At 46.6% G+C, this 26,882-nt stretch overlaps 1 protein-coding gene across 1 annotated transcript in view; it reads right to left on the reverse strand.

The window, feature by feature from the left end:
• The window catches only part of CCDC198 (coiled-coil domain containing 198), a 38,619-nt gene that overhangs the window by 3,320 nt on the left and 8,417 nt on the right, over positions 1-26,882 (reverse strand). Inside the window, exons 2-5 of the mRNA XM_060753625.2 lie at positions 19,020-19,102; positions 7,943-8,029; positions 5,679-5,768; positions 1,332-1,482 (exon numbers count right to left, since the gene is read on the reverse strand). Of these exons, the coding sequence (XP_060609608.2) occupies positions 1,332-1,482; positions 5,679-5,768; positions 7,943-8,029; positions 19,020-19,102 (411 nt within the window). The remainder of the gene's footprint in view (positions 1-1,331; positions 1,483-5,678; positions 5,769-7,942; positions 8,030-19,019; positions 19,103-26,882) is intronic.

A 26,882-nucleotide genomic window follows, 5' to 3' on the forward strand; every position in this document is an offset into this window, starting at 1 on the left:
ACATCACTAGTGACCTCACTACCTCTGAGGATGCTTGCCATAGATGCAGGCGAAACGTCAGGAGAGAATGCCTCTAGAACATGGCCACATAGCCCGAAAAAACCTACAACAACCCAGTGATTCCAGCCATGATAGCCTTCGACAATACAAAGATGAAGTACTTTGGCCACATCATGAGAAGACAGGAAAGCTTGGATAAGACAATGAAAATGGAAGGAGAAAGGAAGAGGGGCCGGCCAAGGACAAGATGGATGGTTGGTATCCTTGAAGTGACTTTGAAGGAGCTGGGGGTAGCCACGGCCAAGAGGGAGCTCTGGCATGGGCTAGACCAGGAGGTCACCAAGAATCGGAAGTGACTAAACAAATAAACAACAACAAAAAGAGTTTTTTTGATAGAACCCCTACCATGCTTTTGTGGAATCCTAGGGTTCTGTGGAACACAGTTTGGGAACTTCTGACTTAAAGATTCCTATTATTATTATTATTATTATTATTATTATTATTATTTGACACACAACAAGATGAGTCCACAGCAGACACTCTGCTGGCTGTTGTATTGGATCACACATCATACACTTCCCAATTGTCTAGAATTGTGTGATGTATCAGTGAATAATGTGTGCAGATCCAAATAGGGTGGCTTTTTGCAGCTGGCAGATGGTAATTTTGTCAGCGCCAATTGTGTTTAAGTGCAGGCCAAGGTCTTTAGGCACTACACCCAGTGTGCCGATCACCACTGGGACCACCTTGACTGGCTTGTGCCAGAGTCTTTGCAGTTCGATCTTTAAATCCTCATATCATGTCAGTTTTTCCAGTTGTTTCTCTGCAATCCTGCTGTCACCTGGGATTGCAACATCGACAACCCATACTTTGTGATCGTGAGGTCAGGAGTCTTGTGCTCCAAAACTTTGTCAGTCTGAATCCGGAAGTCCCAGAGTATCTTGACTGTAACTTTTTCCAGCTTGTGATCCCACCAGTTCATTGTCGCAGGCAGATGGTGTTTATGGCACAAGTTCCAATGAATCAACTGAGCAATGGTGTTGTGCCTCTGCTTGTAGTCTGTCTGCGTGATCTTCTTCCGGCAGCTGAGGATGTGATCTATTGTTTCATTTGCTTCCTTGCAGAGTCTACATTTGGGATCTGTCGCCGACTTTTCAATTCAGGCATCATTATTATTATTATTATTATTATTATTATTATTATTATTTTGTACCCTGGGCTGAGAACAGCGGTATATAAGCAAAGTAAATAATAAAAATAATAATAATACCACCCCACTTGGTCTTCCCAAAGAGGACTTAATATGTTCCTAGAGAGAACATACTGCCTACCTTGGTTTCTTTTGAAGGTTTGGCCAAGCAGGTCTTCATCATCCGAGCTGTTATTTCTCCGCACGGGTCCCAGGACTCCTCTCCTGTCAAGATCCCTTGTTTGGAGCTTATGAATTCGGGCTTCTTCGCGCAGGCGTCTCTTTAGTTCTTCCTGAGTTTGAAAAGAAATATGCTTATCGTGGTATGCACAGCAATCATCTGAGTCAACACTGTGGCAACAATTATCCCTACTCGCCAGGGGAACTTGGGATTAGTAGTTCAATAGAAATTCCCAGTATCCTCCACACATTGCAGCTGGGATTTTGCTGGTCTATTTTAGTAGGTGTAAGCATCTCTATGTAAGCGGCTAGACATTTTTGCCTAAGGCAGAGTGCCTATATTCAGTTCCAGGTTGTAAAAGTGGAATTGCACATAGATGAGCATTGCACATGGAACAAACACTCTGGGGCAGAGAATTCCACTGTTGAACAGCTCTCAGAGTCAGGAAGTTCTTCCTCATGTTCAGGTGGAATCTCCTTTCCTGTCGTTTGAAATCATTGCTCCACCTCCCAGTCTCCAGGGCAGCAGAAGACAAGCTTGTTCCCTCTTCCCTATTACTTCCCCTCAAATATTTGTACATGTCTCCTCTCCGCCTTCTCTTCTGCAGGCTAAACATCCCCAGCTCTTTCAGCCACTCCTCATAGGGCTTGTTCTCCATCATTTTAGTTGCCCTCGTCTGGACGCATTCCAGTTTGTTAACATCTCCCTTCAATTGTGGTGCCCAGAACTGGACACAGTATTTGTGCTGGTACGGCTCAATAGAAAGGAACTTATTTTCCTTTCTATTGAGTGTTTGCATGTATTCTAAAGTTCCATGCATTTTGCAATAAGGTAGCTTCCCTTGGTTTGCAATCATAGGACCAATGACCCATTATCATTATGTCCTCTAGTTCCACTCCTTTTTCTGGGTTAAGGAGGGGAAAAGGGGACCTCTAGTTCTGTTCACACAGAGAAGCCTTTCATACAGGACGTGAATCAGTTCCATCTGTAGAAAGCTTCGTCTTTTACAGCTCTTTTGCTGGGGGGAAATTCAGTCCCACAGCTCTACAGAGAACTACAGCATAGCCTTTGTTGGAGAAATACAGCTCCACGGTTTTACAGCCAGCCTTCGCTGGGAATTGAAAGCCTTCTTTCCTCTTGGAAATCTACTAAAGGACTCTGTTTGGTAAGGACCACTCGCGGCAGCCATAATGCAATTTGGACCGGGTGTAGGGCCCATGCCAGCAGAGCTTAAGTTAGATTGCCCAGGGAGGGGTGAAGGATTTCCCTTGTAGAAGGAAGAAACAGTTTATGAAGAAAGTTGCCTGTCCCTTGTGGACAAGATTTAAGCAAGCCACCCACCAGTTGATCCAAAGCCTTGAAGTATTTGTTTGATTTATTGAAGATTTAAGCAACAATAAAAACTTTGTTGAACTTTCTAAGTCTTTAAAATAACTTTGTGTGGGAAAATCCGAAAGGCCGCTCAGCTGAGGCACCCCCGGCATCCCGTTGGGCATTCAGAAAAGTCTATAGACTTTCACAGGCCCAGCATGTGACAGCACAGTATTCTAGTATTCGAACAAAGCATGTTTTTGAAGTGCTAGGTTAGCAGAAGCTGGGTCTAACAGTGGGAGCTCACCCTGCTCCTCAGATCTGAACCGCCAATCTTCCGGTCAGCAAATTCAGCAGCTCAGCAGTTTAACCTGCTGCACCACCAGGGGGTCCAATAAACTTGCTTATTACTAAATAAATAAACTACTCACAAAAGTGTGTTCCAAATACAACTTGTTAGTCTTGAAAGTGCCCACGGGACTCCGTAATTGTTTTTCCTCGAAAAGACGGATCAAGTAATTTATTTTAATTGCAGACATATAAACAAATAGATTGGGTCCAACTGTTAGTGCTCACCTGAGTAGACTCAATGATTCAGTGGGATTCATCTAAGCATTGACTCACCATTCAACAATGGAACCAACGAGTCTTCCCATTTTTCAAGAAAACCAACCAGATTCAGACTGCAATGCTTAAACTGCCATTTAATGGACTGAAAATTGTGTGATGGATCAATTAAAAGGTATTTAATTAGACTTCAAACACATTTAGCTGATTCGTCAACTCAGCAGTGCAGGCCTCCTGAACATGGTAGTGAATATATTGATAAGCTTGGGAGTGATCCTGGACTCATCGCTGAGCCTGGAACCCCAGGTCTCAGCAGTGGCCGGGAGAGCTTTTGCACAATTAAAACTTGTGCACCAGTTGCGCCCGTACCTTGGGAAGTCTGATCTGGCCACAGTGGTCCACGCTCTTGTTACATCCCGAATAGACTACTTCAACGCACTCTACGTGGGGTTGCCCTTGAAGACGGTTCGGAAACTTCAACTGGTCCAGCCAGACTGCTCACCGGGGCGACATACAGAGAGCACACCACCCCTCTGCTGTGTCAGCTCCACTGGCTGCCGGTTCAGTTCCGAGCCCAATTCAAGGTGCTGGTTTTGACCTACAAAACCCTGTACGGTTCCGGTCCAGCGTATCTGTCCGAACGTATCTCCCTCTACGTCCCACCACGGAATTTAAGATCATCTGAGGGGGGCCCTGCTCTCGACTCCACCGCTTTCCCAAGCAAGGTTGGTGGGGATGAGGAGCAGGGCCTTCTCAGTGGTGGCCCCTCACCTGTGGAACTCGCTCCCAGTGGATATCAGGGCGTCGACATCACTCCTGTCCTTCAGGAGGAAGGTAAAGACGTGGTTGTGGGACCAGGCCTTCGGGCAATCTGCTAACTAGGTAAGGACAACCAGACAAATAGGACCGGCAGGACTGATAAATGTGGAAGGAAACTCTGAACTAAGAGATAGCGAACATTGACCGGCAATAAGGAGTAATTGGTTTGTATCGGTTTGTATGATTTTTTTATTGGTTTTATTGGTTTTAGCGAGTATAGATGTAATGTATTGCTGCTGATTGTTAATTTGCGTTATTTTGTTTTACTGCTGTTGTACGTTACGGGCATCGAATTGTGCCTTGGTTGTGTAAGCCGCCCTGAGTCCCCTTCGAGGTGAGAAGGGGTTCAATGTGTTCAATGTGGACTAGTCCAATGTGGGCTAGGCAAAACTACGGTGAGGTGGATCTGTAATTGGTTAAATGGACGAACCCAGAGGGTGCTGCTCACTAATGCTTCCTCTTCATCTTGGAAAGAAGTGACGAGTGGAGTGCCGCAGGGTTCCGTCCTGGGCCCGGTCCTGTTCAACATCTTTATTAACGACTTAGATGAAGGGCTAGAAGGCAGGATCATCAAGTTTGCAGACGACACCAAATTGGGAGGGATAGCCAATAGTCCAGAGGACAGGAGCAGAATTCAAAACGATCTTGACAGATTAGAGAGATGGGCCAAAACTAACAAAATGAAGTTCAACAGTGACAAATGCAAGATACTCCACTTTGGCAGAAAAAATGAAATGCAAAGATACAGAATGGGTGACGCCTGGCTCGAGAGCAGTACGTGTGAAAAAGATCTTGGAGTCCTCGTGGACAACAAGTTAAACATGAGCCAACAATGTGATGTGGCGGCAAAAAAAGCCAATGGGATTTTGGCCTGCATCAATAGGAGCATAGTGTCTAGATCTAAGGAAGTCATGCTACCCCTCTATTCTGCTTTGGTTAGACCACATCTGGAATATTGTGTCCAATTCTGGGCACCACAATTCAAGAGAGATGTTGACAAGCTGGAAAGTGTCCAGAGGAGGGCGACTAAAATGATCAAGGGTCTGGAGAACAAGCCCTATGAGGAGCGGCTTAGGGAATTGGGCATGTTTAGCCTGAAGAAGAGAAGGCTGAGAGGGGATATGATAGCCATGTATAAATATGTGAGAGGAAGCCACAGGGAGGAGGGAGCAAGCTTGTTTTTTGCTTCCTTGGAGACTAGGACGCGGAACAATGGCTTCAAACTACAAGAGAGGAGATTCCATCTGAACATTAGGAAGAACTTCCTGACTGTGAGAGCCGTTCAGCAGTGGAACTCTCTGCCCCGGAGTGTGGTGGAGGCTCCTTCTGTGGAAGCTTTTAAGCAGAGGCTGGATGGCCATCTGTCAGGGGTGATTTGAATGCAATATTCCTGCTTCTTGGCAGAATGGGGTTGGACTGGATGGCCCATGAGGTCTCTTCCAACTCTTTGATTCTATGATTCTATGAAGGGTGGGTAAAAGTAAACCAAATAAATAAATAAATAAATAAATAAGGTTATAAACTCCAGCCCTATTATTTCGACTTTTTACACAATGAAACCTTTTCTCTGGATTAAGTCAAAGGCTGGCATCTCTCTTTCGACCTCGTTACCTCTTTTCTGATTTCTAGCATCTTCATCTGGAGCAAATACTGCCGCCTTCCCTGGGGATGGATAGCAGGGTGCCTTCCCTTCACTTGCTCCTTGAAAAGTAGAAGGAAGGAGAAAAGGCAGGAAAATAAGGTTAGAAAAGGTACTTATAACTTCATTGGTTTGTCATCTAATTCTGCCTTAGGATACCATCTACACCAGGCATGGGCAAACTTCAGCCCGTCAAGTGTTTTGGACTAGAATCATAGAATCATAGAATCAAAGAGTTGGAAGAGACCTCATGGGCCATCCAGTCCAACCCCCTGCCAAGAAGCAGGAATATTGCATTCGAATCACCCCTGACAGATGGCCATCCAACCTCTGCTTAAAAGCTTCCAAAGAAGGAGCCTCCACCACACTCCGGGGCAGAGAGTTCCACTGCTGAACGGCTCTCACAGTTCTCAAAGTTCTTCCTAATGTTCAGATGGAATTTCCTTTCTTGTAGTTTGAAGCCATTGTTCCATTGCGTCCTAGTCTCCAAGGAAGCAGAAAACAAGCTTGCTCCCTCCTCCCTGTGGCTTCCCCTCACATATTTATACATGGCTATCATATCTCCTCTCAGCCTTCTCTACAACTCCTACAATTCCTTACTTACTTACTTACTTACTTACTTAACTTACTTAGGCGATCTCCTGTAGCCCTAGGACAGTGGTTCTCAACCTGGGGGTCGGGACCCCTGAAGGGGTCGTGAGGGGGTGTCTAAGGGGTCGCCAAAGACCATCACAGACAGTATTTTCTGTTGGTCATGGGAGTTCTGTGTGGGAAGTTTGGCCTAATTCTAACGTTGGTGGGCTTCAGAATGCTCTTTGGTAGTAGGTGAACTATACATCCCAGCAACTACAACTCCCCAATGTCAAGGTCTATTTTCCCCGAACTTCACCAGTGTTCACATTTGGGCATATTGAATATTCGTACTAAATTTGACCCAGATCCATCATTGTTTGAGTCCGCAGTGCTCTCCGGATGTAGGCGAACTACAACTCTAAAACCCAAGGTCAATGCCCACCAAACCCCTCCAGTATTTTCTGTTGGTCATGGGAGTTCTGTGTGCCAAGTTTGGTTCAAGTCCATTGTTGGTGTAGTTCAGAATGCTCTTTGAATGTAGGTGAACTATAAATCCCAGCAACTACCACTCCCAAATGTCAAGGTCTATTTCCCCCAAACTTCACCAGTGTACATATTTGGGCATATTGAGTATTTGTGCTGTTTGGTACAGAACCATCATTGTTTGAGCCCACAGTGCTCTCTGGATGTAGCTGAACTACAACTCCCAAACTCAAGGTCAACACCCACCAAACCCCATCCTCCAACCAATCCTCCCATCCATCCCAACCCCACCAGTATTCAAATTTGGGCATATTGGGTATTTGTGCCAAATTTGGTCCAGTGAATGAGAATACATCCTGCATATCAGATATTTACATAACGATTCAGTAGCAAAATTACAATTATGAAGTAGCAACGAAAATAATTTAATGGCTGGGGGTCACCACAACATGAGGAACTGTATTAAGGGGTCGCGTCATTAGGAACGTTGAGAACCACTGCCCTAGGATGATGGTCCTCCAAATGTAGTGTCTTGGTGATGGGTCCAAAGGTGACTGTGGAGCCCTATTCTTGATCCACATATTCTTCCACCCTGAGGACATCAGTTTCCAGGTGGAAGGCGGTCCTGATCAGGGTTGGCTTGACACACCTTCCTCTTGGCACATTTCTCCCTTTTACCCTCCACTCGTGCTGCTTCAAATTCTGCAGCACTGCTGGTCACAGCTGACCTCCAGTTAGAGAGCTCAGGGGCTTCCCTGTTATTGAACTGCTTAGGTGGACAGTGAGCTGGGCTGAAGGTCAGGTGCTCACCCCGACCCTGGCTTTGAACTACCAACCTTTTGATTGATGTGATCTATTATTGCTGGTGATTAACCAGCTGTGCTAAAGCCCAGTTAGTAAAAACACGGCTCTGCTTAGGAATGAACACAATAAGCATTTAAGAACTGATGTGTTAACAGAGCCAGAATGTTATCTTTCAAAAGGAATTAGTTACTTTGCTCATTACTCTAATCACCCAATGAGTTAACCCGAGACTTTTAGTGGATTTGAAAATGGCAACTCGTTGATATCTTAATTACTAATAAGTTACCATTGCTGATATTACCGTGTCATGGGAAATGGCTGACTCTATGTCTTTCATCCTTGTCCTTCCCTCCCTCATAACCTCTGAACCACTTACTTTTGGTCTACACGTTGCCGATGCGCCTTGCAGGCTTCGGTGTTTGTCAGGGGGAATGTCTTTGGCGAGAATGAAAGGCTCCAATTTCTGCAAAGGGAAGTAGAGTCAGATCAAAAACCGTATATTTGAATTGACCAGATGTTTGGCTAAAGATATGAGAAGGGGACCTAAAAGTCTTAATAGACCACAAGTTGAACATGAGCCAAGAGTGTGTTGCGGCAGCGAAAAAGGCCAAGACGATTCTGGACTGCATCAATAGGAGTCTCGTGTCTAGACTGAGAGAAGTCATAGTCCCATTGTATTCTGCTTTGGTCAGACCTCACGTAGCTATTTGAGAATTACTATTAACAAATAGGCCTAACTAATGCTATATCCCATACTTTAGCATGCGATAAACTTTGCTTTGATTTTCTATTAATATTGAAATACATTGAAAATTTTGAAAATGTAACACTTTGTGGTTACATGTTACTTTTAAATTAAAGCATTATTTAAATATTTGAGCTACAAGGAGAGGCAGGTAATAAAAATTATTGTTATTATTATTATTGTTGTTGTTGTTGTTGTTGTTGTTGTTATTATTATTATTATTATTATTATTATTATTTGAAACTCAACAAGATGAGTCCACAGCAAACAAGGTCACTCTGCTGACTGTTGTATTAGATCACACGTCAGACATTTCCCAAGTGTGTGATGTATCAGTGAATAATGCGTGCAGATCTGAGTAGGATGGCCTTTTGCAGCTGGCAAATGGTAATTTTGTCAGCGCCGATTGTGTTTAAGTGCAGGCCAAGGTCTTTAGGCACTGCACCCAATGTCTTGATCACCACTGGGACCACCTTGACTGGCTTGTGCCATAGTCTTTGCAGTAAGATCTTTAAATCCTCGTATTGTGTAGTCACCTACGGATGTGAGAGCTGGACCTTAGGGAAGGCTGAGCGAAGGAAGAGAGATGCTTTTGAGCTGTGGTGTTGGAGGAAAGTTCTGAGAGTGCCTTGGACTATGAGAAGATCCAACCAGTCCATCCTCCAGGAAATAAAGGATCCACATCATGAGGAGACAGCAAAGCCTAGAGAAGACAATGATGCTGGGGAAAGTGGAAGGCAAAAGGAAGAGGGGTCGACCAAGGGCAAGATGGATGGATGGCATCCTTGAAGTGACTGGACTGACCTTGAAGGAGCTGGGGGTGGTGACAGCCGACAGGGAGCTCTGTCGTGGGCTGGTCCATGAGGTCACGAAGAGTCGGAGACGACTGAACGAATGAACAACAATTGTGTCAGCTTTTCCAGTTGTTTCTCTGCAATCGTGCTGTCATCTGGGATTGCAGCATTGACAATCCATACTTGGTTTTCTAAAAGGATTGTGAGGTCAGGGAGTCTTGTGCTCCAAAACTTTGTCAGTCTGAATTCGGAAGTTCCAGAGGAGTTTGATGTGTTCATTTTCTAGTTATTATTATTATTATTATTATTATTATTATTTGAAACTCAACAAGATGAGTCCACAGCAAACATGGTCACTCTGCTGTCTGTTGTATTGGATCACACGTCGGACATTTCCCAAGTGTCTAGGACTGTATGATGTATTGGCAAATAATGCATGCAGATCCCAGTAAGATGGCCTTTTGCAGCTGACAGATGGTAATCTTGTCAGCGTTGATTGCGTTTAAGTGCAGGCCAAGGTCTTTAGGCACTGCACTCAGTGTGCCCATCACCACTGGGACCACCTTGACCGGCTTGTGCCAGAGTCTTTGCAGTTCGATCTTTAAATCCTCAGATCATGTCAGCTTTTCCAGTTGTTTCTCTGCAATCCTGCTGTCCCCTGGGATTGCAGCATTGACAATCCATACTTGGTTTTCTAACACAATCATGAGGTCAGGAGTATTGTGCTCCAAAACTTTGTCAGTCTGAATTTGGAAGTCCCAGAGGAGTTTGATGTGTTCATTTTCTGTAACCTTTTCCGGCTTGTGATTCCACCAGTTCTTTGTCGCAGGCAGATGGTATTTGTGGCACAAGTTCCAATGAATCATCTGAGCAACGGTGTTGTGCCTCTGCTTGTAGTCTGTCCGCACGATCTTCTTGCAGCAGCTGAGGATGTGATCTTTTGTTTCATCTGCTTCTTTGCAGAGTCTACACTTGGGATCTGTTGTCGACTTTTCAATTCTGGCTTGGATGGCATCGGTTCTAATGGCTTGTTCTTGTGCTGCCAGAATCAGGCCCTCCTTTGTCTCCTTTTTCAGAGTTCCATTTGTGAGCCACAGCCATGTTTCTTCTCTGTCAATTGGGCTCTCAATTTTTGTCAGGAACTGTCCATGGAGAGCCCTCTTTTGCCGGTTTTCTCTTCTGCTCTGGATTGTGTTTTTACGGCATTCACTCTTTATTATTATTATTATTATTATTATTATTATCATTATTATCATTATTATTATTATTATTATTATTATTATTATTATTAGAAACACAACAAGATGAGTCCACAGCAAACAAGGTCACTCTGCTGGCTGTTGTATTGGATCACACGTTGGACACTTCCCAAGTGTCTAGGACTGTGTGATGTATCAGCGAATAATGCGTGCAGATCCCAGTAAGGTGGCAGCTGGCAGATGGTAATTTTGTCAGCACCAATTGTGCTTAAGTTCAGGCCATGGTCTTTAACACTGCACCCAGTGTGCCAATCACCACTGGGACCACCTTGACCGGCTTGTGCCAGAGTCTTTGCAGTTTGATCTTTAAACTCTCGTATCGTGTCAGCTTTTCCAGTTGTTTCTCTTCAATCCTGCTGCTGCCGAGGATTGCAATATTGATGATCCATACTTGGTTTTTCAACATGATCGTGAGGTCAGGAGTATTGTGCTCCAAAACTCTGTCTGTCTGAATTCTGAAGTCCCAGAGGAGTTTGATGAGTTCATTTTCTGTAATTATTATTATTATTACTATTATTACTATTATTATTATTATTATTATTATTATTATTATTATTGGGTTGTTGTAGGTTTTTTCGGGCTATATGGCCATGGTCTAGAGCAGTGTTTCTCAACCTGGGGGTCGGGACCCCTGGAGGGGTCGCCAAGGGGTGCCAGAGGGGTCACCAAAGACCATCAGAAAACACAGTATTTTCTGTTGGTCATGGGGGTTCTGTGTGGGAAGTTTAGCCCAATTCTATAATTGGTGGGGTTCAGAATGCTTTTTGATTGTAAGTGAACTATAAATCCCAGTAAACTTCAACTCCCAAATATCAAGGCCTATTTTGCCAAACTCCACCAGTGTTCACATTTAACATACTGAGTATTTGTGCCAAGTTTGGTCCAGATATAGTGCTCTCTGTAGGTGAACTACAATTCCCAAACTCAAAGTCAATGCCCACCAAACTCTTCCAGTGTTTTCTGTTGGTCGTGAGCATTCTGTGTGCCAAGTTTGGTTCAATTCCATCGTTGGTGGAGTTCAGAATACTATTTGATTGTAGGTGAACCATGAATCCCAACAACTACAACTCCCAAATTATGTTTCATAACAGGAGCAAAATTACAGTTATGAAGTAGCAAAAAAATAATAATGTTATGGCAAGATTCCAGCGAGCCTAAAACAGGCTGTTGTAAAGCCGCTGTTGAAGAAACCATCACTCGACCCCACTAAATTGGACAACTTTCGGCCCGTTTCCAATCTTCCCTTCTTGGGCAAAGTCATGGAAAGCGTGGTGGCCTCACAACTCCAGGTATTCTTGAGAGACACGGATAGTCTGGATCCGGCGCAGTCTGGTTTCAGACCGGGACATGGTACCGAGACGGTCTTGGTCGCCTTAGTGGATGATCTGCGCCGGGAGCTAGACAGGGGGAGTGTGTCCCTGTTGGTGCTCCTGGACCTCTCAGCGGCCTTCGATACCGTCGACCACGGTATTCTTCTGGGGCGCCTTGCGGAGATGGGTCTTGGGGGCACTGCTTTGCGGTGGCTCCAGTCATTTCTGGAGGGTCGTACTCAGAAGGTGTTGCTGGGGGACTCCTGTTCAGCGCCACAGCCATTGATCTGTGGCGTTCCTCAGGGTTCCATCTTGTCCCCCTTGCTGTTTAACATCTACATGAAGCCGCTGGGTGAGATCATCCGGAGTTTCGGGGTGCGGTGTCATCTGTACGCAGATGATGTCCAACTCTGTCACTCCTTCCCACCTGCTACTAAGGAGGCCGTCGAAGTCCTGAACCGGTGCCTGGCCGCTGTAATGGTCTGGATGAGGGCGAACAAACTGAAATTAAATCCAGACAAGACAGAGGTACTCCTGGTCAGTCGCAAGGCCGAACAGGGTATAGGGTTACAGCCTGTGCTGGACGGGGTCGCACTCCCCTTGAAGGCGCAGGTTCGCAGCTTGGGTGTGACCCTGGACTCATCGCTGAGCCTGGAGCCCCAGGTTTCAGCGGTGACCAGGGGAGCATTTGCACAGCTTCGGCTCGTGCGCCAGCTGCGCCCGTATCTTGGGAAGTCTGACTTGGCCACGGTGGTACACGCTTTGGTCACATCCCCGCCTCGACTACTGCAACGCTCTCTACGTGGGGCTGCCCTTGAAGACGGCCCGGAAGCTTCAGCTGGTTCAGCGCGCGGCAGCCATGTTGTTAACGGGGGCTGGACGCAGAGAGCATACAACGCCTCTGCTGTCCCAGCTCCACTGGCTGCCGATTTGCTACCGGGCCCAATTTAAGGTGCTGGTGTTATCCTACAAAGCCCTAAACGGTTCCGGCCCAAAATACCTTGCAGACCGCATCTCGGCCTACGAGCCCACGAGGGCCTTGAGATCATCCGGGGAGGCCCTTCTCTCGGTCCCGCCTGCCTCACAGGCACGTCTTGCGGGGACGAGGGAGCGGGCCTTCTCGGTGGTGGCCCCCCGGCTGTGGAACACTCTCCCTGCTGAAGTTAGACAGGCGCCCTCCTTGATGGCCTTTCGTAGGGCCCTAAAAACATGGCTCTTTGAACAGGCCTTCAATTGAATGTAGTTAAATTGACAATGGAATGAACCAGGACTACGAAACTCGGCTATGACCCCAGGACCTGACGAAGCGGATTTTTTAGTATAAGTATATGTTGTGTTGTATCTGTCTGTTGTATGGTCGTTATTCACTGTACATTGTCTTCTTGTTGTTGTTGTTCACCGCCCCGAGTCGCCTTCGGGCTGAGAGGGGCGGTCAATAAATGCAAGAAATAATAAATAATAATAAATAATGGTTGGGGGTCACCACAACATGAAGAACTGTATTAAGGGGTTGTGGCATTAGGAAGGTTGAGAAACACTGGTCTAGAGGCCTCTAGACCATGGCCATATAACCCGAAAAAACCTACAACAACCCAGTGATTCCGGCCATGAAAGCCTTCGACAATACATTATTATTATTATTATTATTATTATTATTATTATTATTATTATTATTTTCTTCACATTTTTGCCGGTTGCTTGAGTTCCGGTTAACCGAGAGTCTACTATACAATGGAGAGCTGGCAAAATATTAAATTCACATCAATATGCAGTGTGCCTCAGTGAGTGATGCACATAGAATCACAATGCACACTAAAGCACCATATGCACTGGTGCGCATCATGACCAATGCTCTTTGCGCATCGATGCACGTCGATACACCTTGGGCCCGGTGCTCATTGTGAACTCTTGCGAGTGTCTTGTTAAGCAGCTTTGCAATTCAGAAAATTGTTTTCTTAGCATTTTCATTCAATGGCAAGACATGTGTAAATTTACATCACATATATTGGATTCCAGTGCACATATTTGTATACAGTACATTAACATTTTCACACAAAGCATGCCGTTTTATATATGACCGCTAGGTGGCAGCAGATAACACTACATTATCTGTTCTCCAAACAATGGCATACAATACAATTGTTAAAAAATGCAATATAATATGAATCAAACTGCATGATATTAATCTAAAGGTCCAAAAACTTTGTAAAAGAAGCAAATTTTAAAGTGAGATTTTAAAATAACAAGGTGAGCTGCAGTCCACAAAGGTGCAAGGAGACAAATTGCACAGATTCAGGATGGGTGACACCTGACTTGAAAATAGTCCACGCAAAGAGGATACAAGAGTTTTAGGAGATCACAAGCTGAACAAGGGTCTACAGTAATGAGGCAGCTAAAAGTCCAATGCAATTCTAGGCTGCATCAATAGACGTATAGGGTCTACATCGAGGAAAATCATAGTCCCACTCTATTCTGTTGTTATTGCTTGGAATAGTTCTGCGTCTAGTCCTGGACACAACAATTCAAGAAGAATATGATAAACTCGGACATGTCCAGAGCAGGGGACTGAGGGAGCTGTGTATGCTTAGCTTGGAGAAAAGAAGGCTGAGAAGGGACATGATGGCCATGTTTAAATGTTGCAAAGGAGGTCACATTGAGGAAGGGAGAAGCTTGATTTCCACTGATCTAGAGACACGATGGAGCAATGGATTCAAGCTGTAGGACTCTACGTGGGGTTGCCTTTGAAGACTGTTTGGAAACATCAACTAGCCAGATTGCTCACCGGAGCACCATACAGGGAGCACACCACCCCCCTGCTATGTCAACTCCACTGGTTGCCAGTCCATTTCCAAGCACAATTCAAAGTGCTGGTCTTGGCTATAAAGCCCTATATGGCTCTGGCACAGCTTACCTGTCCTAACGTATCTCCCTCTACGTTCCGCCTCATAGTTTAAGATCCTCCGGGGAGGCCCTGCTCTCAGTCCCAACGGCCTCGCAAACGCGTTTGGTGGGAACAAGGGACAGGGCCTTCTCCGTGGTGACCCCCTGCTTGTGGAATTCACTCCCCAGTGAGATTAGATTGGTGTCCTCCCTCCTTTCCTGCAATGGTGACTGAGGGAGTGTTAAGAACTGATAAGAACTGTGACAATGGTTCTTTCAAGTTAAGGAAATGTTTGCAACATTCTTTATGTTAAGAAGGAAGTCAACACAAGCATTGTGTTTGTCAACACCAATTAAGAAGATCAACATCTGGCCAGGAAACTGGGATGTATCCAGGATGAAAGACGTCTATCATTAATTTACAACTTTGGGACTACATCAGCAGAATATTCCTATAAAAGACTCAGTCTAATAATGCTCAAAGTGTGGCAGACCTGAGGAGTCTGTTCCACCCACTATGCTCTGCTCCATGGGAAGGAGAGAGATAGTGTACCTATGGAGAGTGGCAGATCTGCACAGGAGCAGTCTGGTCACTTTGGGGCTTCTTTATCAAGGGAAGAGGAAGAAATGTGCTTTTGGAGTCTTAGATTTTGTGCAAGGAGTCAGGTTCTGCTGTATGGAAAACGGAGATCTGGTCCTTGGCATTGTTCTTAGGGAAAGGATGCATTTGGTGTTTTGAAGTTATGAAGTTATAGAAGTTATGGAACTATGCATTGACAGGTTGCAGGAAAGCAGAGTCTGGCCTAACAGGTGTTTCTCCAAGGAGGGAGAAAAGGATATGGTAACATTTGGATGCACGTGGATGAATGCGTGTACATGTGTGTGAATGTTGAGTGAAAATGTAATTCCCCTTTGTTTCTTTGTTAAGCAATGTAATTGTGAATCCAATGTAGTTGCATAGAATCCGTAGGTCTGTATGTCCAATGTCATTCTTTGTCTAAATGTTTTTCTGTAATCTGATATACCTTCTCACACTGGAAATTGCAATAAAAAGAACCTATGCTTCAAAGTCATTGAAAAGTCATTCATGACAATTGTTCTACTGTTTATTGTTTTATATTATGGTTTATTGTTATACTGTTTTTTATATGATCTATATTATGGTTTTAGGAGCCCCCGGTGGCACAGTGGGTTAAAGCGCTGAGCTGCTGAGCTTCTTGACCGAAAGGTTGCAGGTTCGAATCCGGGGAGCACCGTGAGCTTCCGCTGTCAGCCCCAGCTTCTGCCAACTTAGCAGTTCGAAAACATGCAAATGTGAGTAGATCAACCAGCGGGAAGTTACCAGCGGGAAGGTAACAGCGCTCCATGCAGTAATGCTGACCACATGACCTTGGAAATGTCTACGAACAACGCCGGCTCTTCGGCGTAGAAATGGAGATGAGCACCACACCCCAGAGTTGGAAATGACTGGACTACATGTCAGGGGAAAACCTTTACCTTTTACCTATTATGGTTTTATAGTTTTTATTGTTCTACTGTTTTTATATTATCTATATCAGGGGTCCTCAAACTAAGGCCCGGGGGCCAAATATGGCCCTCCAACGTCATTTACCCGGCCCTCACTCAGGGTCAATCTAAGTCTGAAATGACTCGAAAGCATACAACAACAACAACAACAACAACAATCCTATCTCACCAGCTAAATGCAGGCCCACACTTCCCATTGAAATACTAATGTTTATATTTGTTAAATTGTTCTTCATTTTAATTATTGTATTGTTTTTAAGTGTTTTTTGCACTACAAATAAGATATTTGCAGTGTGCATTGGAATTCATTCATTTTTTTTTTCAAATTATAATCTGGCCCTCCAACAGTTTGAGGGACTGTGACCTGGCCCTCTGTTTAAAAGGTTTGAGGACCCCTGATCTATATTATGGTTTTATGGTTTTTTATTGTTCTACTGTTTATTGTTCTATATTATGGTTTATTATTCTACTGTATTTTATATGATCTGTATTATGGTCTTAAGGTTTTTTTATTGTTCTAGTTTTTATATGATCTGTATTATATTTTATCGTTTTTATTTATTTATTTATTTGATGCATTTATTAACCGCCATTCTCAGCCCTACAGGGCGACTCATGGCGGTGTACACACATATAGAAGACAATTTACAAAAGGCAATTACAACAACATCCAATCTACACAACAATTACAAAACTACACTAAAAATCCGCTTCGTCTCATAGTGGAATCATAACCAGTCTCGTATTCCTTGTTCCATTCCAGTCATCTTTACCACATTGTTGTAGCACATTAATTAAATGCCCTCTCGAACAGCCATGTCTTGAGGTTTTTTCGGAAGGACATGAGGGAAGGCGCCTGTCTGATATCTGCAGGGAGGGTGTTCCACAGCCGGGGGGCCACCACCGAGAAGGCCCTTTCCCTCGTCCCCGCCAGACGTGCCTGTGAGGCAGGCGGGATCGAGAGAAGGGCCTCCCCGGACGATCTCAAGGTCCTTGTGGGCTCGTAGGCCAAGATGCGGTCCGAAAGGTATTTTGGGCCGGAACCGTTTAGGGCTTTGTAGGCCAAAACCAGCACCTTAAATTGGGTCCGGTAGCAAATCGGCAGCCAATGGAGCTGGGACAACAAGGGCGTTGTGTGCTCCCTGCCACCCGCTCCGGTTAGTAATTATATTTTATCGTTTTTAATTATATTTTATGTTGTGGAGGGCATTGATCCCTGTCTGTAAACCACCTTGAGTCACCTTCGGGTTGAGAGAAGCGGTATATAAATATGGTAAATAAATAAATGAATAAATAATATTGCAGCATAGAATTGTTGCCAGTGTTAGCCGCTCTGAGTCCCCCCGCGGGGGTTCAGAAGGGTGGGGTAGAAATGTTGTAAATAAATAAAAATAAATAAATAGGAAAAGAGATTCCACCTGAACATGAGGAGGAATGCCCTAACCATCATAACTGTTTGACAGTGGAAAACACTGCTGCCTGGAAGTCCAGTGGAGTTTCCTTCTCTGGAGCTCTTTCAGCAGAGGTTGGGCTGTTTTTATGATGTTTTCCTGCATTGCTATGCTGCAGAGTCATGCATTCATCCCATCTTAGGGCTAAGCTCTCAGGGGTTTTGAATAAAACTGGCCTCTTAGCCACTAACATTACAGGTGTCCACTGTTAAAGCAGAATCTAGAGCAGTCATGGACAAACTTGGGGCCCTCCAGGTGTTTTGGACTTCAACTCCCATCCCACAATTCCTAACAATTCCAATTCCTTCAACTGTGGGAGTTGAAGTCCAAAACACCTGGAGGCTGTCCAGGTCCTGAACCGGTGCCTGGCCGCTGTGACGGTCTGGATGAGGGCGAACAAATTGAAATTGAATCCAGACAAGACAGAGGTACTCCTGGTCAGTCGCAAGGCCGAACAGGGCATAGGGTTACAGCCTGTGTTGGATGGGGCCGCACTCCCTCTGAAGACGCAGGTTCGCAGTTTGGGTGTGATCCTGGACTCATCGCTGAGCCTGGAACCCCAGGTTTCGGCGGTGACCAGGGGAGCATTTGCACAGCTAAAGCTTGTGTGCCAGCTGCACCCATACCTTGGGAAGTCTGACTTGGCCACGGTAGTCCACGCTCTGGTTACATCCCGTTTAGACTACTGCAACACTCTCTACGTGGGGTTGCCTTTGAAGACAGCTCGGAAGCTCCAACTAGTCCAACGCTCGGCAGCCATGATTTTAACAGGAGTGGAGCGCAGGGAGCATACAACCCCCCTGTTGCGCCAACTCCACTGGCTACCGATCTGTTACCGGGCTGAATTCAAAGTGCTGGCGTTGGCCTTTAAAGCCCTAAACAGTTCCGGCCCAAGCTACCTATCTGACCGCATCTCTGCCTATGAACCCACCAGGAGTTTGAGATCTTCCGGGGAGACCCTGCTCTCGATCCCGCCTGCTTCTCAAGCTCGGCTGGCGGGGACGAGAGATAGGGCCTTCTCGGTGGTGGCTCCTCGGCTGTGGAACGCCCTTCCTACGGACATTAGACTAGCACCATCTCTAATGGTATTCCGCAAAAAGGTGAAGACCTGGATGTTTGTGCAGGCGTTTGAGTAATTTAGTGCAATCTGGTAATGGAACATAGGAATGGAACAATGGACGACGAACCTGGACTACGCTTGGATGATGAGAAGATTGGGTACGGTTGTTTTTTGTAATAATTGTGCATTGTAATTGCTTATTGGTAATTTATGGATAATGTGTTAAGTCAATTGTTATATGTTGTATGTAACCACTGCTGTTTCTACTGTTTTTACTGTTTGTGAACCGCCGTGAGTCGCCTTCGGGCTTGAGATACAGCGGTATAGAAGCAAAGTAAATAAATAAATAAAACACCTGGAGGGTCCCAAGTTTGCCCATGCCTGCTCTAGAGTGATGGCTTTAAGGAGATTCCTGCAAGCACCTCACCTGAAGCCTTCGAGGAGGATGTTGCTTGATGATGCTTGGTGCTCCGCTTTCCTGTGTGAGGTCAAACACACCTGGTTGGGACACTTGGAGAGGAAGAAAGGAACATTTATTAAAGAAGTTATACTATATACATGCAGACAGGCAATTATGCATTTTATGGTACGGATTCTATGAATCATAGAATCATTGAGTTGGAAGAGACCTCATGGGCCATCCAGTCCAACCCCATTCTGCCAAGAAGCAGGAAAATGGCATTCAAAGCACCCCTGACAGATAGCCATCCATTCTCTGTTTCAAAGCCTGCAAAGAAGGAGCCTCCACCACACTTTGGGGCAGAGAGTTCCACTGCTGAACAGCGCTCACAGTCAGGAAGTTCTTCCCATTGTTCAGGTGGAATCTCCTTTACTGTAGTTTGAAGCTATTGTTCCATTGCGTCCTAGTCTAGACTTCCTTTCACATATTTATACTTGGCTGTCATGTATCCTCTCAGCTCTCCAAGACACCTGTCAGGCCAATGAGTGACTATCACTCATAAAAACACTGGAAAACATAACAGGAAAAAAGGCAAAAAAGGCAAAAAGACACTACAGCACATGCGCAAAATGACATATATTCATAAACACACATATATACACATATACACAATTATATGGGGCCCCCGGTGGCACAGTGGATTAAAGCACTGAGCTGCTGAGCTTGCTGACCAAAAGGTTGCAGGTTCGATTCCAGGGAGCCGCGTGAGCTTCTGCTGTCAGCCCTAGCTTCTGCCAACCTAGCAGTTCGAAAACATGCAAATGTGAGTAGATCAATAGGTACCACTCCGGCGGGAAGGTAACGGCACTCCATGCGGTCATGCTGGCCACATGACCTTAGAGGTGTCTATGGACCACGCTGGCTCTTCGGCTTAGTAATTGAGATGAGCACCACACCCCAGAGTCAGACATGACTGGACTTAATGTCAGGGGACTACCTTACACAATTATATACATACACATATACGCATATACACACACACAAAACACATATACACAGACTGGGCCACAGCAATGCGTGGCAAAGGACGGCTAGTAATATAATATAATGCAGTAAAATATAATGCAGTTTGAAACCGCATTCATACGGTCAGTGTAGACTCATATAATGCAACTGCAGTTTGAAACTGCATTGTATGGCAGCGTAGATAAGGGCTTTGTTCTTCTTTTGCTTTCTTGCACTTCTGTATTTCCTTTGTATTGCCTTATGTAATTAATAATATACTTATTAATTTTCCAAAACGGTGAAAAAGAAACTGGGTTTGTACACTTTGTGACATAAAATAGGAGAACTGATTCAATTGATGTTTATATAACATCTAAACACAAAAATACAGGATTTCTTGTTCCGAAAATAGACAGCAAAAGGAAAGCTTAACTATGGGCTGACAGCATATTTGCCTATCATCTCTAATAGCAGCAACAGCCAAGAGAAAATTGGGTTGGAAATTATTATCTTCCTTTTTTAAAAAAAAACGAGCCAGGATTACTGTAGGAGGCAGATGTAGGATTGGCAGCTAATGGTTGTGGGAAGGAGCATATTTCTCCTGGGTTGTAGTCTGAGCAAACCAGAGGACCTACCTTAAGGTGGTGAATCCGTTCTGAGAGTAGGGGTCACCAACTGGGATAGCTTTGTACCAAAACCCAGAGTGGATTGTCTGCTCCACAGATAAGAGAGACACTAAAATGATCAAGGGTCTGGAGAACAAGCCCTATGAGGAGCGGCTTGGGGAACTGGGCATGTTTAGCCTGAAGAAGAGAAGGCTGAGAGGAGATATGATAGCCATGTATAAATATGTGAGAGGAAGCCACAGGGAGGGGGGAGCAAGCTTGTTTTCTGCTTCCTTGGAGACTAGGACGCGGAACAATGGCTTCAAACTACAAGAGAGGAGATTCCATCTGAACATTAGGAAGAACTTCCTGACTGTGAGAGCCGTTCAGCAGTGGAACTCTCTGCCCCGGAGTGTGGTGGAGGCTCCTTCTTTGGAAGCTTTTAAGCAGAGGCTGGATGTCCATCTGTCAGGGGTGATTTGAATGCAATATTCCTGCTTCTTGGCAGGGGGTTGGACTGGATGGCCCATGAGGTCTCTTCCAACTCTTTGATTCTATGATTCTATGATTCTATTGGGTTGTTGTAGGTTTTTCCGGGCTATATGGCCGTGTTCCAGAGGCATTTTCTCCTGACGTTTCGCCTGCATCTATGGCAAGCATCCTCAGAGGTAATGAGGTAGAGACACTATTGGTGTATCTAGACCTAGCTCACATTTGACTAGTTTGTCTGATGGGATCTGAAGACTCATGAGATCTGACAAAGCTAAAGTGGTGTTGGGACTCAACCTGTGCTTGAACCTGTGAATGTGTTTCAGTCTCCTGATGTTTCTGTGTCTGATGTGCGTAATGAGGAGGGAAGTCAGACCCCTGTTGATTCTGATGTGGGGGGTGCTAGGGCTGACTCTGAGGTGCAAGATGGAGACACTTTGGTCCATGAGTTTCATGCAGACACTGACACTGAGGAGCATGCGGTGCAAAGGGCAGATTCTCATGAGAATGCTTCTGTCAGGCCTTGGGAGAAAGGTTTACTCCCTTCGGTTGTTGTAGGTTTTTTCGGGCTATATGGCCATGTTCTAGAGGCATTCCTTCCTAACGTTTCGCCTGCATCTATGGCAAGCATCCTCAGAGGTAGTGAGGTCTGTTGGAACTAGGAAAAGGGGTTTTGTGCTGTCACACACTGGGCCTGTAGCAATTGTCTATTAACAGGACGTGATCTTTATGTGCCCAGCAGGACGCCGCGGTGCCTCGGCTGAGAGGCCCTATGAATTTCCCTATACAAAGTCTTTAGAAGCTTGGAAAGTTTAACAAAGTTCTTTATTGGTGCAACAAATCAGTCCAATACTTATTTGTCAGGACCCGGGTTCCTGGCCTTGGATGTTGGCGCAAAAAACCGGACTCCTGACATGGAGAACTGATAAGGGATTGCAGCTGGTGACCTTGGGAGGGCCCGTTGGTGGTTTGGCGGGGAATATTGCGCGGGATCTTTGTCAGGCGGGAAGAGGGGATTCGAATGTGGGGGAGGGTATATAAGGGTTGACTTGCGTCTGTGCGCCAATCCTGGCTTTCATTGTGTATATGCATCCAGTAGTAAAGGTTTCCTGATTGATTACGGATTGGCGTCCTGTGTCTTTTCTGGGAGCGGCTGCTGTGAGCTCACATTAAGCCAGGATTCATCGGTGCCATCCCACGGCTGTGGTGAGGTACCCCTATGCAACGGGAAGAAGATCCAACGGAGGGGGGAGAACCAGCCTCCCCTTTCGAAAATGCAGAAGAGGAGCTGGAGAGAGTGAATGCCTTGGCTTCATCGACTGCATATGCCCAGCCCAACGGAGTCACACAGAGGCGAGTGAAGGGGGCAGGGGCAGCAACGAGAGAAAGCAGTGGGCTAGAGTTTCCCTCCCCGCAGAGATTGGATTGCCTGGAGGAAAAGATGGCATCAATGGAGACTACCCTCGCGATGATGTCGAAGGTGATGGAGAGGCTGGCCCCCCTGTTGGAGGAACCACCACCCCGAGGGGAATCGATGTGGAGCGCAGGGGAGAGGAGTGACCGGGAACCCGGGGCACGTCCTAAAACACAGACGAGCTGGAGGGCTGCGGCGGAGAGCGATGAGGAGGAGGAGCGACCCCGGGGACTGGCGCCCCAGCAGACGTTCCTGGTGCCCCCGGCCGGAGCTGGGCGCGGCACAGGGCGTCAGGAGTTGCCCCCGGAGCAGAGAGGGCTCCAGGGAGGGCCACCGCGAGCGGAGAACCGGGGAAGGCAGCTCCTTCCATACCAACCTAGGAGGGAGGAGCTGAGGATCGAGTTCGGAGGAGAAGCCGGGAACCTCGCATACTTCCTGACTATGGTGAGGGGATATCTAGAAGATAACGCCCTTACCTTCGGATCGGAAGCAAGCAGAGTGCGAGCAGTGGGCGCAGCACTGAGAGGGGGAGCAGCGGAATGGTATGTCCAGCTCCATGCCAGGCACGACCCATGTTTGGGATCTACAAGGCGATTCCTGGCTGCGATGGAGGCGCGCTTCAGGGATCCGCTCGAGAGGGTCCGGGCGAGGGAAAGGCTGCAAACAATAACCCAAGGACATCGTTCCGTATCTGAGTACGTGGAGGAATTCCGGTTGAGGGCGGAGAAGGTCCCAGAGTGGTCCAACACCACCAAGGTCCAGATCTTCAAGGAGGGCTTGCGGAAGGAAATCCTGACCTGGGCGCTTCATCGCGACGACCCGGAGGAGATAGGTGGATGGATCGAGCTGGCCGGCCGCATCGAGACGACCTTGGCACAGATCAAGAGGCATCAAGGAGCAACGCCGCAGCAGACGAGGGCGAAGGAGGAGAGTCGGAGAACGGAGAGAAGCATGGTCGGAAAAGCCCCGACCGGAGGGCCCAAGGAGCAGAGGGGCCCTTGTTATGTATGCGGTCGCCTGGGCCATCGGGCTGCCGAATGCAGACAAAGGAAAGGGGGAGAGTCCCATTTCCCAAGGTTCAAACCGGCTGCAGGGAAGAGAGCGGAGGAGAGCCCCCCTTCTAGGGCCCCGGTGGGAGATCTGGTGAGTCACAGCCCAGGAATGCTAGTATTCCCGATCAGGCTAGAAGGGGAGGGGAAGTGGGCCAGCTGCAAAGCTCTCATGGATTGCGGCTGCTCAAGAAACATTATGGCCCCAGAGCTAGCAGACGAGCTGAAATGTGAGAAAACCCCCTTGCAGAGCCCCATAGCATTTTCGCAGCTAGATGGGTCAGTGGCGGCTGGGGCCCCGGCACGGTTTGAAGTGGGAGAAGTGAGATGTAAAGTGGGGAGCTGGGAAGGCAGCATAACCTTCGTTGTATCCCCTATGGCTACTTACAATGTGATACTGGGGATGCCATGGTTAAGGGAAGCCAACCCACAGATCAATTGGAGGGAAGGCAGCATAACATTCCAGAGCGAAGAAAGAGGAAATTGTTGCAAGGGGGAAGAAAACACGGCGGGTGGGGTGCAGGAAATTCCCCCTGAATACAGAGACTTTGAGGATGTGTTTGACGAGAAGGAGGCGGACCAGCTTCCCCCTCCTAGGAGGGTCGAAGTAAAGATTGAACTCAATGAGGACGCTAAGTTGCCCAGGAGTAGATTGTACCCCATGTCAGTCAAGGAGATGGAGGAACTGAGGAAATATATTGATAAAAACTTGGCCCGAGGGTTTATAAGGCCCTCCGAATCACCATTGGGAGCCCCAGTGCTGTTTAGGCACAAGAAGGACGGCTCATTGAGACTGTGCGTGGACTATAGGGGGCTGAACGCAGTGAGCACCACCAACAACTACCCCATGCCACTGACTAAGGACTTACTATCGAGATTGTCGGAAGCAAGGGTGTTCACGAAAATTGACTTAATCGAAGCTTATCATAAACTGCGCATAAGGCCCGAGGACAGGTGGAAAACTGCGTTCACCTGCGCGTTCGGCCATTTTGAATTCTCCGTCTGCCCCTTCGGTTTAAAGGGCTCTGGATCAGCATTTATGCAAATGATTAATGAGGTGTTACACCCACTATTGTATCGCGGGGTGTTTTGCTTTGTGGATGATGTAATTGTGTTTACACGTGATAGACGATCTCATGTCAAATTGGTGAGAGAGGTGCTCCAGAAATTGAGGGAGGCAAAACTGTTTGCAAAGCTGCCAAAATGTGAGTTCAATAAGGAACAGATAGACTTCCTTGGATACCGAATATCCAAGGGAGGGATAGCAATGGATCCAGCAAAAGTGGAGGATGTCAGGGGGTGGAGCCCTCCCCAAACGCGCAAACAGTTGCAATCATTCCTCGGGTTTGCAAATTTCTACCGGGGTTTCATAAGGGAATTTGCTCAGATAACGGTGCCCTTGACTGAACTGCTAAAGACAAAGGGAAGGGGGGAAACAGTAAAGGTACGATCCCCGGGAGCAAAGTTAGATTGGTCAATTGAATGCCAAAGGGCTTTTGAAGAACTGAAGCGCAGATTCACTGAAGAACCAGTATTAATCCACCCCGATTTAACCAAACCATTCGTGATCCATTGTGACGCATCAGATTGGGCGTACGGGGCGGCCCTGATGCAAAGGGACCCAGAAGGGAGGTTGAAACCATGCGGGTTCATCTCAAAAAAGTTCAGCGAAACTGAACGAAACTGGCCGGTGTGGGAAAAAGAGGCTCTGTCAGTAGTGAGGGCCCTAGAGACATGGAGGCACTTATTAGAAGGAAGCGGCATCCCCTTTGAAGTGTGGACCGACCATAAAAACTTACAATACCTCACTTCACCCAGGCAATTGTCAGCGAAGCAAATAAGATGGGGGCAGTATTTCAGCAGATTTGATTTCAAGCTGCGTTTCCAAAAGGGGAACCAAAATGTGGTCACAGACGCGTTGTCAAGAATGCCGGAGGATGGAGGGAGGGGACGAGGCCCAAAGGGGAGCATATTCTCAGAACAGCAGTGGGGCATGGCAGTACAAACCCGAGCGCAAACGGAGCGCAATCAAAGGCTGGTGGGGGTTGAGAGCAAGGACGGGGGATGGGAGGAGGAGATAAGACAAGCATGCAGGGAGGATGAGTGGCTGGAAAGAAATAAGGAAAAGGTGGAATGGAAGGATGGATTGGGATTTGTGCACAGGAAGCTATATATCCCAGGCAACCTAAGGGAAAAAATGATGATTAGATGCCATGGCAACAAGGGGGCAGGACACTGGGGAGTGACAAAGACCCTGAAAATGTTGGCACGTCAGTGTTGGTGGCCCGGGATGAGGGGTGACACCAAAGTGTATGTATCCAAATGTAATGCGTGTGCACAAAGTAAGGCAACCACACAAAAGCCAACGGGGTTATTGCAAAAGGTGGCAGAGCCATCAAGACCTTGGAGGGTGATTGCTATGGACTTTGTGGGTGAACTCCCAGTCAGCAGAGGTCAGCGCTATATATGGACAGTGATGGATTTGTTCTCAAAACAAGCACATTTCATAGCGCTGCCCAAATTGCCATCTGCAGAGAAATTGGCTGAATTGTTTATCAAACATATCTACCGGTTGCATGGCTGCCCGGACCAGGTGATTAGTGATCGAGGGGTACAATTTACAGCCAGGTTCTGGGAAGGTTTCATGCAATTGATGGGGGTGGAGAGGACCTTGAGCTCGGCGTTCCATCCCATGACCAATGGGGGGGTCGAGCGCACACAACAGACCTTGGGAATGTTCCTAAGAACGTACACAAACCAATGCCAAACTGACTGGGCCGATCTACTCCCGTTTGCGGAAATTGCGTACAATGGGGCCTGTCACGCATCCACAGGGAAATCCCCCTTTGAGGTAGTGTACGGCATGGAAGTAACCCCTTTACCCAAACTGCCGAGTTGGGGGGAAGAACTGGAGGGAAAGGAAGGATGGTCAGACAAAATGAAAGCTAACTGGGAGGGAGTGGCAAAATCACTACGAGAGGCCCAACGGAAATATAAGTTGTTTGCAGATCGAAAAAGGAGGGAAGGTGACAAATTGGAAGAAGGGGATTTGGTATGGCTGAGCACAAAAACCCTTAAGCTAAATACCCCCTCTCGGAAGCTGTCCCCCAAATACATCGGTCCTTTTAGGATTTCAAACAAGGTGAATGAAGTGACATATACCCTGAAACTACCTAAGGTATTGGGGAAAATACACCCAACGTTTCATTGTAGTTTATTGAAAAAATACCAAGGTCCGCTAGATGAAGAAGGAACATAATGGTGACGTATATTTCCCTTCCAGGAAGAAGAAGAGGTGGAGGGGGACATTATGTCAGGACCCGGGTTC

The sequence above is a fragment of the Anolis sagrei genome, chromosome 1 (genome assembly GCF_037176765.1).
Source record: "Anolis sagrei isolate rAnoSag1 chromosome 1, rAnoSag1.mat, whole genome shotgun sequence".
Classification (NCBI taxonomy): domain Eukaryota; kingdom Metazoa; phylum Chordata; class Lepidosauria; order Squamata; family Dactyloidae; genus Anolis; species Anolis sagrei.